This window comes from Mus caroli, chromosome 1 (assembly GCF_900094665.2).
Source record: "Mus caroli chromosome 1, CAROLI_EIJ_v1.1, whole genome shotgun sequence".
Lineage (NCBI taxonomy): Eukaryota > Metazoa > Chordata > Mammalia > Rodentia > Muridae > Mus > Mus caroli.
The window spans coordinates 61,929,641-61,948,314 of NC_034570.1; the positions used below are offsets into that span (position 1 = coordinate 61,929,641).

General features: G+C 34.7%; 1 protein-coding gene across 6 annotated transcripts in view; it reads right to left on the minus strand.

Annotated features, from left to right (window-relative positions):
• The window catches only part of Erbb4 (erb-b2 receptor tyrosine kinase 4), a 1,013,423-nt gene that overhangs the window by 152,113 nt on the left and 842,636 nt on the right, over nucleotides 1-18,674 (minus strand). For all 6 annotated transcript variants that reach the window (XM_021186126.2, XM_021185960.2, XM_021186207.2 and 3 more), the window contains exon 20: nucleotides 1,075-1,260. In XM_021186126.2, coding sequence (XP_021041785.1) covers nucleotides 1,075-1,260 — 186 coding nt within the window. The remainder of the gene's footprint in view (nucleotides 1-1,074; nucleotides 1,261-18,674) is intronic.

The window sequence follows — 18,674 nt, forward strand, 5'->3', positions numbered from 1 at the left end:
AAAAAAAAAAAAAAAAGATTCTAGGCCCCAGTATAGGGCAATGCCAGGGCCAGGAAGTCGGAGTGGGTGGGTTGGGGAGGAGAGGGAGAGGGGAGAGATAGGAGATTTTCCAGGGAGGAAAATAGGAAAGGGAATAGGATTTGAAATGTAAATGAAGAAAGCATATTATAATAATAATAATAACAATAACAACAATAATAATAATAAAGAATGGAAATCAGGTGAAAAAGCAGCCATCTCTTAATTACTGAGCCATCTCTCCAGACCCACAACTAACATTATTTTACAACACCCTCCCCTTCCACTAATGTCAGTGGTTTATCACCTAACAAGAATGACAATGGAACTTTCTGTTGATAAACTTGCAAACCAAGAGAGGACCAGAAAAACAACTGACAATAATGTAAAAGAAGCCATCATAGTTCTGAAAAGGTCTCAGAATTTTGAAAAATCCTGACCTATCCTCAATAGCAGGCTTTACAAATACAGCAGCAGCAACAACAAACAAGGCTTAAAGCTATGACTAGTCAGGGAAGATGGTTCAGCATATAGATGGCGTTACCAGTAAGCCTAACCATTTATGATTTCAATAATTCTATAGACATTTTAAATAAAAATAAAAAATTGGAACATTTATGACATTGAATCTTTATGTTCTTGATTTTGTTTGCTAACTTGACTCCATTAGAAAATATGTCAGGGAGATTAGAGTGACTGACTGGAGGAGTGGAGGGGCAGGAGACTGTGGTTGGGATGTCATGTATGAGAGAAGAAAAACAGTAAGTTAAACAAGTTTAGCACTTCAATTATTCCACTTGACTAGTGTGCTATATTTTGTGTCATCTAGTCAATCTAATATGAATGCCTTGGAATAATAATCCAAAAGCAAATATAACTAGCTTATGTATCTGATCCATGGTCTACAGCAAAGTACTTAGAACAATGTCATTTAAAATAGCAATAGAAGTTAGTGATATTAAAATGTGCAAAGCTGCGGCACAATTTCAATTGTCAGACTCTTCTAGATCAACTAAACCCTCAAATATCATTTTCATAGGAAATGACAACACTTACCTTAGCAATCTGGACACACCAGTTCAACAGCAGCTGTGATCCGATGTTATCCTTGTGTTCATGAACATAGTCCAGCAGGCAGCCATGCGGCATCAGCTGAGTAACCAACTGGATTGTGGGGCTCAGACACACGCCCAATAGGCGAACTAGGTGCGGGTGATCCATACTTGCCATGATCAGAGCCTCCTGTAGCAGCAACATTAGCAAGAAAAAACAGAATATCATAACTTCACTCAGCATTCCTCAGTATTTTAAATACATTGGAGAAAAGGTGTATAATAGATTAACAACATACTCAGTAAGTCAGACATAGTGCTTAAGCTTTTAAGCCAGCATTCAGGAGGCAGAGGTCAGTGAAGCTCTGTGTGTTTGAAGCCAGCCTATTTTACATACTGAGTTCGAGGTCAGTTATGGTGGTGGAATAAGACCCAGTTTCAAAAGAAACATCAGTAGACTCAACTAACTATGTAAATATATTTATTAAATCTTTTCCTGCTTAGACTGATATAATTAAATGAAGCAAAGGAAGAAATGGTCTATACCACAAAGTGAATTCAGTTACATAATAATAACCTATTAAATCAAACCCTGTTTTACATCTTTTATAGCATGAACAATATATTTTATTGATGTCAATTAAGTTTAAAAGGTACTGCTAAATAATAGAGACTTTTACTTTTAACAATATCTCTAAAGAATAATAACTTTAAAAATATGGTTTTTCTCAAGATAAATAAGCTGACCGACCCTACTTAACTTACCCATTATTCATGTGGAGTTAGCACATGTAAGTAACATATGTAAATTATAAAACTGTAAATAATTATAACTAAGTCCAATGCTGGCTTATAAACAAAAATGAAGATTTTTAAAAGACTTTTTCTCATATATATTTTAAATTTAAAACATTTCAAGGGATGTCCTATTTATAGATATCTGTACAGTGGGCAAGCTAACTGATACTATTAGATTTTATCTGGATTAATTTCTTCATTTGATGAAATCAAAGCCAAGTTACAATGGTTTTACCATATTGATATTTAACTAAAAGAGTTGAAAATGTAGCCATATGGTGGTACATAGTACATCTTATGCTTGTCTCTAATTTAAAGTTATTATAAATATCAATACCATAATATGAAAATACTAAAATAAAACATATTCTTACTCTTTAATGTTTGACATTGTGCCTTCATGAAACAAAGTAAATAAAATAATATTCTACTTCTGTGGAAATAATAATAAACCTTCGTTTTTACAAAGCTACTTGATATCAGCAACATAATATCCTTGTTAGTAATATTTAATTATAAAGAATCAAACAAATAATTAGGATACAGTATTCACCACATTTTATACTACCCTGGGAAGGAAATAGCCTGAAATCATTAAAAATTTCAGTATCATGTCAGGAAAACATGCCTTAAACCCAGCATTCAGGAGACAAGAGACTGGCAGACCTCTGAGTTTAAGTCTAGCCTGTTCTACAGAACAAGTTCCCGGATAGCAAGCCATCACAGAAAAATCTTGTCTTTAACAAGCAAGCAAACAAAGACATCATGATCATGAAAAATATGAAGAACGGCTGGGATGTTCAAGCTAATATTTTTACAGAAGTAGGTCAAGGCTGGAACTTTGGCACATTCTTTTTATGATAGTTTGTTTATATTAAAGTAATATTTTTCATATACTGTATTGTGATCAGTTTACTCTTCCTCATCTCCTCCAAGGTCCTCCCCACTCCACATCCACCAAACTCTACACTTTCTTTCAGTGTTTCTTTAGACAATTAAAGAACAAACAGAATAAAGCAAAGAGATAAAGAAAAAGCATGAGAAATGCACACACACATGCAGAAACACACACAGACACACACACACACACAAGCTATAAAGCAAACTAGAAACCATAATATATAAGCAAAAAACAATATGGTTTAAAAGTAAAGCCCAACCACAGCATCATGGAAAAAAAATCTACAAAATTACCACCAAGTTGGTTTTGTGTTGGTTATCTACTGCTCGGCATACGGCCTGCCTTACAACAATATGAACTAACCAGTACCCCGGAGCTCTTGTCTCTAGCTGCATATGCATCAAAAGATGGCTTAGTCGGCCATCACTGGAAAGAGAGGCCCATTGGACTTGCAAACTTTATATGCCCCAGTACAGGGGAACGCCAGGGCCAAAAAGGGGGAGTGGGTGGGTAGGGGAGTGGGGGGTGGGTGGGTATGGGGGACTTTTGGGATAGCATTGGAAATGTAAACGAGGAAAATACCTAATAAAAATTTTAAAAAGTATGGTTTGTATACCCAATGAAATTCCATTCCCTTGGTCCTGTTGGGGATCAGTGTCCCAGTATAGAGGAATGCTAGTAGTGAGGCAGGAGTGGGTGGGTGGGTGAGCACCCTCATAGAATCAGGGGCAGCGGGGATGGGATAGGAAGTTTGTGGAGGGAGAAGCAGGAAAGGGGGGGTAACAACTGAAATGTAAATAAATAAAATAACCAATAAAAAGAAGAAAATTAACTTTTCCCTTGTGAGCAGATGACACTTGGAAATAGATTCTGTGTTAGGCATGGAGGTTCATGGCATTATCCCTTCTCAGCCCAGAAACTTCATTTTGGTCTGCCCTTGTTTAAACGCTCTTTATGTTGCCTTTGTCTCTGTGGATTCATAAGTGTGTCAATCCTTTTGTGACTGGAAAGCAGTCTTTTGTTTGTGCTTTGGCTCACTTTTAGGTTGAAAAAAATGTACTGTATAGAATACTATCAGGATAACCAGGTATGTAACGTATGGGTTATGAATTACATAATATTATTCTCAGATTAAATAATTCAGGACAACTTTAGTATAATGTAATATACAAGAATATGTCTTGATTATTCTTTATAGTGGTTTACAGGGGTAATAAAGGAGGAAGAAAATGTGTATGTACCAGTGTTTGTAAGCATGTAATACACACACACACACACACACACATATGCACATATGTAGGAGGTGTACACATAGCAAATTAGTGCTAGGTTTTTGGTACAGAATAAGAGGATGCTTATGATATTATCCTTCAATACTTCCTGTCTCTAAAATTTTCAAACCACAGTGTTAAACATACAAAGCTGTGCTGTGTTTTCATTTGTGATGGCATGAAAGAATGAATATATAAGACCTAATTTTATGGATGGAAACTGAGATCCCACACATCAGCAAATGCTTAGGTAGCATGAACAAATGGACATCTCATATAGGGAGAAGTTGATTTCAGAACAACTACTTGAAGGCTCAGTTAGGTACACGGAGTTTACAGGTCTTCCTCTATCATCTGTTGTGGCAAAACAGAAAGGACTGTGGTTGTGACTTTCAGGAGAATGGACAGAAATATTTGAGAGAGGCAGATGAAGTGATAGAAACATGGACCACTCTGTCTCAAACAATTGCTTAGTTTTAAGCCTCTGTGGCAGCTGTTGAAGTCACTTATTTCCACCTGTCCTCTATGAGGAGTAAGGCAATCTACTAATCCCACACTATCTCCCCTAGGAAACAGGGAAGTCACAGAAAAATTCACCTGGTTCTGTGTGTATCTAGCAAGGTACAAAATCTCAGTTTCATTTATTTTGTGGCTCAGCAAACAATTGAAATAAAGTCTTGTAGTTATAAAGATTTTGTAAATATGAACATCAGGTGAATTTCATAATATGTTATGTAGTATCAGAGAGTTATATTCATAGCACGAACTACATGGGTTCTGCACCAATTTATAATATGTACATGTGTAAAATCTATACAACACACCAACAACTGAGCAAGACATATACTCAGATTAAATATCATAATTATGTATTAAGTTAGATATTTAGATATGAAATGCTATATAACTAATTAAGGTACATCTATACTTACTGTATTATGTTTGTTACTATCGTGGAGGATCCTATTTTTTCTGTGTGATAGTGTCATTAGGTTTAGGACAGTATTCCTGAACCCTTAGGCAGGAAATTAAACCTGAAAATATTACTTGTGGGTATGAAAAGGTGCCAAGCAGGTATGCAAAGTTCACGTAGAAAGCAGGAACCTTTGGGATTCTCTGCACATTTAAATCAAGTTAAGCTTCCGTAACTATTACAAAACCAACAGTTGTAACCACTGTTTGATCCTAATTTCAACCATGTGAATAGTCAAAAGTGATAGACATTCTTTGCTAAACATACAGGAAACTGAGACTCTATTCCTTATTTTCTAAGGGACTGATTGGCCTAATCAGTAGTTACACAGTAGTTACACAGTAGTTACTGAGGGCCTAATAGAAACAAGCAAATTAATATTCATAGGTAAACTACATCCCTGACACTATACCTCAGGAAAAGACAAAGGACTCAGCATTCTTTATCTTATTCTAGTGCTTATTTTAAGGCGTGTCTCAAGGGGGACAGAATGGGGGTTCTTAAAGCAGAAGAAAGACGTTGAGATATTATGTTTTAAAGGATGACATATATAAAGTGATTGTTTTCCTTCTACAATTGAAGACCAGTGTTAACTATATTCTCTACATGCATTTGAAAAGTTTACATTAGATGACATTTTATGTGAAAACTGAAAGCTCTCTTTAAAAAACTATTAGTACAAGTCTTGGCAAAAAAGCTGGATTTGTATTAAGGAAAATTGCTCATCACACTACAAAGAGTATTTGAAACTAAATTGTAGAGGATTTGCATAATTGCCCCCCCCCCTATTTTTTTTTTTTAGAAAGAAAAGTTGAACAAGACACTAATTGTAGGTTTTATTTTTCATAAAGGAAATAGCAGATGGCTTTTTGGAGGATAGAGGAATAAAGAAAATGGAATGTAGATTCATTTAAAGCGATAAAAGGGCTGGAGAAGTGGGGAGAAATCCCAATATTTTAATCAGAGAGAGCTTGTTTTCAATAGATTAGTCTGTTTTTAAATTAATAATGTCCTCAGTTTCTTATGGGACCTGTAGAAGCAATTTTGATTCTTAGCTGATGTCACTGGAAAATGCCACCAAAGGGCAGTGGGATAAATACAGCCCGACAGGTACATAACCTAATTTTTCAGGAAATTAAAATTTGTTCTGCCTTTGTTTTTCTTTTGGCCCTGTAATTTTTCTTTTTCTTGTAGGTGAAGTAAAAGAGTTTTCCCATTGGAAATGAGAGAGACTCCAAGAGGTGCACTGTGGGAAATTCTAAAGCTGGGATATTTTTCTTGATAATGAGATCTGATTTGAATAAGAATATTTTTTAAAAAACCACCAAGGGACATTAAGGCACACACAGGGCTCTGTTCAAGTGCAGCATTAGTCTCTGCCCATGTTGTTTGTATCTCTTGTTTTCTCCTGAAGGGAAGATGCTGCTGTAAAACAATCAATGTGAGCTCCACTGTTTTTCACATCCAGGTGCTACTCATTTCAGCCAGCAGATATGTTTACATTGTTGCTTGAACTTGCTTTATTCTTTCACTTTGTCTGATTGTGCCACTCAAGCAGAAAAGAAAGGGAAAGAAAGTATATAGCCAAGTGAGACTTCTGGGCTATTTTGTTAAAAAATATGTTAACTTCAGCCAAACTTTCCCTGTTCCATTATGGTTATAGACCATTAATTGAATACCCTCCAGCAGCAAATAGAGAAAATCCCATTGCATTAGGAATAAGGAAGATAAATACGGTGGGCCAGAAAAAAACAAAAAATACAGAATGTTAATATATAATGTAATGGTCAGCAGGTCTATGGATGTTCGCAACATATGTTGCCCCTGAAGACAGTGTGATTGATAGGAATCGATAATACTAAGAAAATAATGATAGAGGCACAAGGAAACTGTATAGAAGTAACATAATCTACAATAATGTCATATACAACTCTTTTGTTATATACAACTCTTATGTTATAGGCAGTACCTAAAGAATAAAATAAATTAAATATACAATTGTTTCTTCCTGTCATGAATAAATGATGACTTAATTGTGTAAGTAGGTGGGCAGCCATTTGGACAGGGTGGATTACTACGTCATCATTTTTAGTTTTCTACATGGCTCACCTTACCCTGTAACCCCCAGAATCACTTTGGGAACATAAGTCATTAAGTCTATGGCCCTTACAGTCTTGAAGGCAATCGTTTTCTGTTGTCATCTTGCATCCTTTATTCATCCAGAAGTCATTTATCAGATTCAGTCAGTATTTACCGCTATTATTTTTGAAGATGTGGGTGAAGCATTTTATACAATATAGAATTGTACTTTCTGTTTTGGATTCTACATTTTCCTTCCTCCTTGTTCCAGTGAAATTCTTCCATCATTATTTTATCTCTTTATCCTTTTAGTTACATCACTAAGCTAAACATTCTCACTGAATATCTGAGATATGATTCTGTGTTTACTATGCCATTTACCTGCACAATCTTTTACTCAATTGGAGATGCAGTGAAGAATGGGGAAAAGAAAAAAAAAAGTATTAGGGTATGTTTGAATGGATCCTATATAAAAGCTCTTAAAGTCTGATAGCCCAAGTTCAATCTTTGGAATAACAATTAAATTTTTCTACTGGGTATGCTGTGAAGATTACGTCAGATATACTAAGACTATGAAACAGCAATAATACTAACCAATACTTCATAGCCTATCATACTTGCACACCTTGGGAGCCACATATGTGTGGCATTTGGCAAAGCTATAAGTAAAGACTTGAGATGAGGCTGAAAATGTAATTGGTTGAGATAGCATAGGTCCTTACTACGGTAGGAAGGCTGGATTTGTTGTTGTTGTTTCCAAGACAGGGTTTCTCTGTGCAGCCCTGGCTGTCCTGGAACTCACTCTGTAGACCAGGCTGGCATCGAACTCAGAACTCAGAAATCTGCCTGCCTCTGCCTCTCAAGTGCTGGGATTAAAGGCATGTGCCACCACACTCGGTGGGAAGGCTGGATTTACTTATAAATATTTTCATGTCCTGCCTTTCTTAAGCTTCATTTACCTCTATTATACCCTGACCTCATAGCATAATACATATTTTGGGTTTTTTTAATATAATTTTTTCCTTAATGTCTTCCTTTACATATATTACTTGCCTGAAGAAGGCAACACCTCTCCTTTCCATTGTTTTTTATGTCAGTTTTTGTTTTTGTTTTTTTGACAGGGTTTCTCTGTGTAGCCTGGGCTGTCCTGGAACTCACTTTGTAGACCAGGCTGTCCTCGAACTCAGAAATTCGCCTGGCTCTGCCTCCCAAGTGCTGGGATTAAAGGCATGTGCCACCATGCCCGGCCTTTTTTATTGTTGATCTTTCAAATATTGTTAGAAAAAAAATCAGAGGTTCCTGGAGAATAGAACCATAACACCTTTTAAAATAGTATTTATTTGCAATTTTTATTGCTTCCCTGTTTCACTAAATAAAGCCTCTACTTCTGAGAAGAAAACAATTTTTCCCTGTCAAAGTATTACTATGCAAATAATATTCAACAGGAGTTTTCTCTGTTCCTTTGAAATATAATTTTACCATTAATCTGCTAGATGGCTTCATCTTTACTTCTTCCCACTCCTTGCAAATGCAAGCTTGTATAAATGTTCCATATCCAAGAATAAAACTCCTTCACCCTTGACTTATCCCTGTGTTAGAAATATTTCCTATCTTAGTTATACTACATCAATTTAAGTTCCCGTTATTTTTGGAGAGCTAGTTTTCCTGCCCACATGCTTACCATTCAGATTGCTCTTGGGATGATCATTAAATATGTCTTTTCACTAAAGTCAGAAGGTATTTTCTCGTGTTCTTTTTTTTTTTTAACCTGCATTTCTTTACCTCACGAATCACCTACTTTCTCCATCATATTCTGTAGGTGATGATGTTTTTAATTTTCATAACTCTATACCCCATTCATTCTTACAATTCATTCTACAATTAATGCCATCTACCTTTTCCTCTGCTGTCTTAAATTTGGAAATGCTATAATGCTTTTCCTTTCATATACTTGGCTCTTATCTTCAATCTCCTGTATTCAGACAGATTTATTCATCAACCCCTCTGAGATAGAAACTCCAAAGAGTTAGCATCCATGATAGCACGGTGAAGATATAGTAATAGGAACAGCTAAGGCAGTGAGAGACTCTAGGAATAGAGTGAGTCTTTTGAGACTTCAAAGCACAGTGCTATGTCTACTGCAACAAGGACATACCTCCTTATCCTTCCCAAAAAGGTCCACCAACTAGAGACCAAGTATTTAAATATTTCAGCTTTTAAGAGCCACTCAAAGACTATGCTGGAATTGTTAAACCATCTGGAACCAATTCAAGTCTCCTATGATTTAATTTAAATGAAGGAATACATAATGATCACATAATTTTCTAAAAGAGAAAACAAAATACATTCCCTTCAATACTGTAAATATGTCCCCTTCTAAAGATGAGAATTTTGTTGTGCCCATAGTCCAAGTTTTCCCATGTCCTATTCTTTCAGCTATCACTACTGAACAAAGATTTTTGATACCTGTGCACCTCCATTGAAAGCATATCCGTTTACTTGGAATTATCTAAATGTTTATAATTACAATTTTTTCTTGAATGCAGTAATATTATCTAATATTTTCATTTTATACAAAATTCTTTTATTATGCATGACTTATAAGAAGAACATAATATTATTTGATAAAGAATTTTTAAAAATATCTTTAATATTCCCCTTCCCTACTTACTACATCTCAAGAATCACCAACATCATGTCAGAGTCTAGTCTACAGAACAGTGATAATTATCAATTTTGTGTTAGGAACCAGTGGTTTTGTGGTTGTTCATAACACCTGGCATTAATGCAGTTGTTGTTTCTTTCACTTCAGAGCCAGAATTGTTCTCAATAGTTCAGATAAATAAGAACAAATCTGGGGAGAAAAAGTAAGACTCAAGGCTGTTGCCATGATTTTTATACATACTTTGGAAGCAAGCATTCCTAATGAATCCTGTTTAGCATGGTTACACTCAGAGTCTAATCTAAATGACGCAGATGCTTTTAATCACTGAGTAATTAACATAGGATATAGACTAGCTAAATGATATAGGCAAACGACTTATCACAGTGCACAGTGGGCACTTAAAATTTTAGCTGTGATTGCAGTGTTTTATTAAGGCAATCACAGCGAAGGGACTGAGATCGATAGGCAGCAAAGGTCTTGCTGAACATATGGAAGAATCTGAAAAACTGTTGAGGGGAACAGTCACTTGATATTTCAAAGTCTAGTCTGCATTTGTTACAAATACAGGCAGAGAATGTCAAAAAAAAAAACCCCTTCCATTATAATTTTTTTTCTTTTCTTAGGCCCAGAGAGAACTAGCAATATCCCCTCCCATACCAACCCTAAGTAAACAGGGAAAGTGGGGATCCAGCGCACAGCAGCTTTTGGACTTAAAAGTAAACTTCAAGAACACATTAGTTTTCCCTTTTCAAAGAACAATGGCAGATATGGCAACAATAGTCAGTATGAAGAGAATTTGAAGTAGATAATAAAGATCAAGAGATAGTCATACAATTTTGTATTCAGAGCAGTGACACTTTTTAACTGAGCCTTGATACTGAAGAAACCCACACCTTGACTGGCAACATGTCAGGGTGAATGCAGAATCAGACCAGTGAGCAACCACATGGATCTTAAGAAGAGGGTCTGCAGTGTGCTGGAATGAAAGAAAATACTTCCTTACACTTACTAAACTAGAAAAAAACAAGTTCCAGGTTACAGATTTTACTACCAGGAAGGAAGGATTAAAATCAGACATCTGAATAATGCCAGTAATGTTTAATATTTTTCTTTATACAAAAATGGCTTTCTAGTGAGTTATACAACTCATTCGCTAAAGCTGTATTTAGTCCTTTAGTAGTTTTCCCTTCCTTAATAAACTTTCCTATGGTTCTAAAGCCACACATGAGGGAATTCAACCAGTCACTAACGGTAGGTATCTACTTCTTAATGACTTTGTTCACGGAGCAATGCTATTGCTCTACCCAGGAACACACTGAGTTCTTGCCCCTCCTATGCCCAGAAGCTTTAATTAAGACAGTGTATTAATGTGATAAGTTTAGCAAGTAGCATGAACCATGATCCTGAATTCACTGGTAGGAAAGGTGGGATTTGATTGCTTCCCCCTGCAGACCCATCTAAAACTTACTTTCATCACATATTTGGTAGGTATTGCTATCAGTGAGGTAACTTGGTAGGCACAGTGAACTGCGAGTTTATCATGCTACCCTTGTAGGAATTATCATGAGACATGACCCCTTAATGGAATCCTTACAAAATAATGTTCTAGAAGACCTCCTCGGTTTTTTCAATAAGATGAGCACAATTTGTATTCAATTTCTTGAAATTAGTCCTCCAATAATAAAGTGTAAAGAGCTTTGGTAGGTGGAACTAAGACTACTCCATGCTCTTTCCTTCTCATTGTTACAAAAAGAAATTGATTGGAAAGATAAATCAATAATTTTCAAATTTAAATTTAACCTTGACTAGCATCATTAATTGTAGTAATTGATTTTGCTTAATCACTTAGGACTTTGCTCTTTTGTACAATTTGGAGAACTCACACGCTATACTATTTTCCCCTATATCCTCTCTATCAAAGGAACATATCCACTTTGTTTTTAATCTGCAGGAATGCTCTCAGTTAATTAGTGACATATATATTAAAAACATATAACAACACACAACTAAATAAATTTAATGAACACCTGCCTTCACTTTTAATGAGACAGCTCAAGTATACCTCTGGTAATGAAGCTGGAAGGACTGTATTATTTATCACTCATCCAGGAAAAAGCATACATGACTTTAATTAAGTCTGCTGCTGCTTATTTATTGTCTTATATTCATATAGAATAATTCATATAAATATTTTGTCTTACTAGTTGTTTATTTCATATCTCTTTTAATTTTATAGTGAACCTAATTATTAGCATCATTTGTATTAAATTTTGAATCTGTAATTTGTATGCATGTTCTTATATTAAATATTCATGTCAGCGTTACTTTAATATTTAACACTGATCCTGTTATCAAGGGAATCAGTTAGAGACAATTATAATGGACACAAAGCTGTGATTATATGGTTTTCTTTTATGCATTTAATATAGTAGCAGTAAATAATATTACCACCTACCCATGCAATAACAGTCATAATAAACCTGAAAGAAAATATATGGTATAACAAAACACCCCTACTGCTAATGAATTTCCATTAGGGGTCCATGAGACAAAGGGACCCGTGTCTGTCTAGGCACATACTGTGTGTGGGAGAAAAGTAGGGTGCAATGAGACTGTGAAAAGAGATTCTTTATGGAAGACACTTCTGCATGAGTTTTCTATTCTGATCTAATATTTAAAAAACAGCCATTGGAAATTATCCAGTAACTTAGACATGCTGTCTTCTACCTCATGCTTTAGACATAGGACTTTGAGGAAGCAAATTGGTTCTGACTAGGAAGCCTCCTCTCTGAGTAATATCTCTCATTCCATCTAAAGGTGCTATACAAGTTTCCGAAGAAGAAATACAACCAATACTCCTACTCAGCTGTAAAGCACAGGAACAATGGCCAGAAAAGTAAGATAAACCCCAGGTACAACAGTGACTCTTATATCTTAGGCTAGTCAATTGTCATTTATTTGGACTCGAGAACTACCCAGTCAGAAGGAATAGATGTCTCATACTAAAAACCTACCAAGCTACTTGTGCTTGATGAGATAATGGGCCCCAGAGGGGAACTTTTTGTTGCCACTTCACTAAACCAGTACAGTTATCAATTACATTCTAGACCTAGTCTTTATTCACAGATTGTATACCTCTCAGCCCTCATCAATGATGCTTCTTTTTGCATCAATGCGCCTCACAGAATCTATATCTGGGCAACATGTTGAGAATATCTACTCAGGGTCTCTCTATTGGTATATCTAAAACACAAACCAAGGCTTGGAAACTATCACAAAGAAGGTGGTTGAAGGATTTGTGAAACCAAAAGAACCAGGATTATGACAACTTCACCCTATGATATGACAGTATATTTGCTTAGACAAGCTCTGTTCAATTCCAGCGACACCAACAGTTTATATGCCAGTGTGGAGCAGGAGAAATCTCACAAGGGCCTACCAGTCGATGAAAAGCCATAGACAATTACTGACTGCTAAGGAAGGAGAATTTCTCTTTTTCAAGGATGTGTCTCTTGATAGATCAACACACACATGAATGTTTTGTTATATTATTATAACACTAAATGTTATAATTTAGTGTGTGTGTGAATCATAATTAAAGAATAAAATGAAATAACATGGTGTCTCATACACTTTACTTTTGCAAAGATCAACTCTAGTCATTATATTCATCAGCTTCAACCCCAACTAGTTTTTGGACTCCTCAATGTAGGGTGTTATCTCATTAGTAACTCTAAAGATTAGGTATGTTCATGAGAAACAGACATTTTCACTCATTTATTAACCTGGACCTGAGACTGATTAAGGAATATCTAATATACTCTGCAAAGACATAACAATTAACAGTCACATATTTTACCCCTATTCAGGTTATATCCTTGTAGATGTTCTTGAAATTGCCTAAAAGGTCATATGCATTCAAAACCATAATAGAAGTTTTATGTAATTTTTAATAATTATTCTTAAAGAAACAAGTTATATCCTAACTGATAGTAATGAATTCAAGAACAAAAGTATCTTTTTTTAAGAGGCAGGTTATGCACAGGTGAGAAAACATGTTAGAGACTGGAATGGATACACATGCTGGTGTATTGAGGAAAAGGGAATGTTATTCTGACTAATAAATTATTTCCAGAACCTGTTCTGTGTCATGTTTGAGTGATAAGAAGCAAATCATTGTCTTTATTCATCACTCAAATTACCAAACTGTACAGGGTCAACCAGTCATAACCTTATGTGTCAATAATATAGGAAAGAATCTAGAATGTAGCCTAATAGATAAGTTCTAAAATTAAGGAAGTGCAGAAGCCTGGTATGCCTGGTGAATACAAGTAGATGAAGTCCTATGGGATACTCCATATGTGGGGGATCATGGTAAGAATTGAAGGTGTATTGGTATTAGGATGTGGAGCAGGAGGAAGTGTGAGAGGGTTAGTCATTGGATAATTTATATGTCTTCTACAAAAATGATAGTCATTGACATATTTTTATCAAGAAGTTACTGTGAACTGGGAAATATACCCAGGGTAAATGATAGAGGAAAATTCTAGAAATCAGAAGTTTGTTTGGGAAACTGTTGTCCATGAAAGAGAAAATGAAATCTCAGCATAGACAATGTATCCAATGAAATGTCAAAAGATTTTTCATGTCTTTCAAAAATCTATATTTGATGCTTTTAGTAGTTAGATGTGTTTACCACAGACAATTTTGAGTCATATTTTATAAGGATAGAGAAAATTTAACCTAAATATGAAGATACAATATTTCCTATTTTTTTTTGGCAAAGTTGTCCTCCAAATCTTTTCTGTGGTGGAAAATGTCTTGCCTTTAGCGTGCACAGAATTTCACTTCTGAGCATACTTCTCTCCATATTTCCTACCATCGATTGCATTTATTTTCATAGTCTACATCATTTCTGGGTCTACATTATTCTCTCCTTCAAATGTCATGTTAGCCTTCAACAATTTGAACCATTACTTTGTTAACACATATGCTTTGTATATTATAAGTATGATAATTTGCTCTTAGAACATTACGCTACACAGTTCTAAAATGAGTAAACAAAGTCATGGTATAACATATCATGATATTCTTAAAACTGTCATCCGTTATTCTCCACAGTTGTGCAAAGGGTAAAACTGAATGACAATATGTCATGTCTATGAATGTCTAAGCATCATGTAAATATACAGAACAGAGGCAAGAGGCAGTGATGCTCAGCTGTTGTCTCTTTTGATTGCTGCTGCTTTGATATTGTCTCCCCTACCCCCGTGTGTGTGTGTATGCGTGTGTGTGTGTGTCTGTGTATAAAACTAACTGGAGTCAATTTGGTTAATCAGGGTCCTTTACAGTTATGACTCCTTGACTTTCTGAAATCCCTGGGCAAATTTAACTAACTATAAAAATCTCTTAATTAGGATATGTCTTCTTTTAATGAAACAGACTGAGCTAAAACAAATCACTACAAGAAGAAAAATATGATTATTTTAAGACTTAAAAATCTTTAAAAATAAGTTACTAGAAAATATTTGTTGTTGTTTCAACTTTAAAGAATTGTCCCCTCCAGTTTGTTAGATCAGAGAAACAGAAAATTATTTATGATAATATACTATCTTAAATTACCTAGATGAAAAGAAAAATAATTCATATATTCAGAGTAATCATTCAGCAAAACTTCAAGTGGAATGCAAGACCCACTTATAAAAAACTAAATTCTTATTTTTTTAGATTTTAAATTAAAATTTATATGAATTAAATCCACAGCTGTGTTAAAAGTGTGTACTGAGATAGCAGAACCTGGAGTTTATTTAAATTTTTAAAAGAAGAGCATAAAGAAGCTAGTATTTGAAATTTCTTACCATTTTCAATGATTTTTAAGCACAAAATATATAATTAAATGTGAACTGTGATTAAAGAGGAAGTGTACTTCAAAATATCCATATCAATATGGAATTATGGATATTTATAACATTAAAGATTTGTGCATGATAGATATCTTTTCCTTTAGAAAATGTGGTAGAAATATTTAAATACTTCCTTCAGCAGTTATTGGCAGATATGCATTTTTTGGGAAACAAAATTTGTATATATTCTGCTTCTATGGTAAGTCTTGGAAAATGTTATTTTCAGAGGAATCATCAAATAAATAATTGAATTGGATCAAGAAACACAAAGCTGTCAACGATTTTACTCATCGTTGGACCCTGCATGCTACAGTACTGATGTGACAGGTAAGCTGTGCCTTCTGGTACAACCAATAGTAGATTACCTTTACAGGTTAAGCAACTGCTTTTGGATTGGATCTCACCTGCTTCACACTGGCACTGTAAATATATGCTTAAGTCCATGGCTGGTGGGATCATAGTGCCTAGGCTACAAGCTACTATATTTGTTACACGATCATATTCTCATACTGCCTTCTAAACTTTTTGGCCTGTGTTACTCTTAACCTTTTTTTTGTGGTGACCTATATGCTGTGCAAAGGTGACCATGAGTATCTAGTCCTAACTGGGAAATTTTTAGTAAACCTTGGCAAGGTTCAGGGAACTTTGTAAACAAGGAGGAGGACAGAATGTAAATTCAGGAGTATGGGGAGGAGCAAGGTGAGGTGATGTCCTCTCGATACGACCTTCCTGTTATACTCATATCCCTGAGATTACTTGAACTATCCCCACACAAAATCAAGTCAGCAAAAAAGTCAGGGTAGATGGAAGGGGAATTAATATGATATGGAATCAATTTTGGTTGGTAGCTGCTGGAGGAGTGTGATCATTTTTCCTTGGGACTTTTGACCAGTGGGAGGTCATCCATGCTGTAGTGAATGTCTCCACACACAAGCACATATGGCTGGAACTAGATGGACTTAGTGGGTTATTAAGAGAAGGAGGAAGGTGAGGAGGAGGAAGAGGAAGAAGGTTGATGTTTGGAAGAGAGGAAAGAATGAGGAGGAGCAGAAATGGGGGGAGAAAGAAAAAGAGGATGATGAGAGGAGGAAGAGGATGAAGAGGAGGAGGAAGAGGAGGAGAAGGTGGAAGAGGATGAAGAGAAAAAGGAGTAAAGCTGGGACTTGAAGTTTGGCAGAGATCTAAGAGGGGTGATATGGTTGGAGAATATGATCATATTTCACTGCATATACATATGAAAGTCTCAAAGATTTTAAAAAAAGGTTTAAGATTAAAAAGTTAAAATATAAATCCATAAATTCGCAGTCAGGCAGTGGTGGCGCACCCCTTTAATCCCAGCACTTGGGAGGCAGAGGAAGGCAGATTTCTGAGTTCGAGTCCAGCCTTGTCTACAGAGTGAATTCCAGGACAGCCAGGACTATACAGAGAAATCCTGTCTCAAGGACAAAAAAAAAAAAAAAAAAAAAAAAAAAAAAAAAAAAAAAAAAAAAAAAAAAAAAAAAAAAAAAAAAAAAAAAAAAAAAAAAAAAAGAGAGAAAAAGAAAAAGACAAACAACAACCATAAGTTAGCACACTATCCATATGCCAACAATGATTAAATTACATTTATGTCCACAAAAACTTTGAACACAGAACAGAAACATTATTTAAATTAAAATAAATATAAATGACAAGTTATAAAGCTAGAATAAAATTGTATTAATAAAACCATAAATATATTTATAACAATATAATTTTGAGATTGTATAATACGACAATTTTGGAGGTATAGTATAAATTGCTATTCCCATAACTATTTTTATATTTTTAATAATTTATTACTCTTGTACACACTCATAGTGTATGCATGTGCTACTATGCATGTGTGAACAGAAGATGATGTAGAGTTAGTATGGCTTTTCCACCATTAAGTGGGCTCAAGGGTTTGAACTCAGGAAATCTGCTTTTAGGGCATATGTTTTACTCATTGAACCTTCTTGCTAACCCAATATTGTATATTTTAAATAAAGATGTAAAATTGTGTACCCATTATAAAAAATAGCAATTACTTGTAACAATAGGAATAAAATTAGTCTACACTTTTTAAGCAATAGGAAAATTATCTAGAGTAATCTTTTGTGTGGATATGACAACAATATAAACCATGTAATTATTGAACAAAGAGAATATAAAGATGCCATAGAGGTTATGACTTGTCAATTATCAATATTTTCTATTTTTTTAGATTCCTAAAGAATGAAAATAGAAATTATTTTTCTTTGCCTTTGCCTTTATGGTTTAGTTTAATAGTGAGATTCAAACACTTTAAAAGTTAATTTTGATATCTACTTTTCATTAATTCTGAATTTACTAGAAAGAACTGAATAGGAATTATAAGTAAGAGATATAGTGTGCTAGATATTCTTCTTTCCCCATTATTTTCACATAATTGCAAAAAGAAAAATTATGTCAACTGTGCATGTCTGAACTGCCTCAAGTACAATCCAATTAGAAACTGATATGGTTTGGACACACAGCTTGCATATTGAATTCAGGCACAACTTCCCCCCAAATACTATTATCTCTCCTTGGGTCTATTCCCCACCACTAACCACTGAACTTCATACGTATGGAGATTATTCCTGGATACTTCAATTTTCATTGTTACTTGTATATCGTAAGTGAATAGATAAAATTTGATTTTCCATATTTTAATATGTTGAATGAATATTCAATCATACACTCAAAATTAGAGCATTCAGCAAGATCATGAGAGTGGACTAGTATGATCATTTCAATACCACATATAAATCCTAGGTCTCAGAGTTAATGCTTGTCAACTCACAAGATTTAAGTCTTTGTGGAATAAAAGAGTGCAATTTTAAGAAGAATTTTTGGATTCTTGAGATATATATTTTGACTTAGCACAAGATCAAAACAGATTTGTGATTATCTGACTCATTTTCTGTATTTCTCAATGTTCATCTGGGACTTTGTTATACAATGATTAAAAGTATTAATCTGAATTATTAATT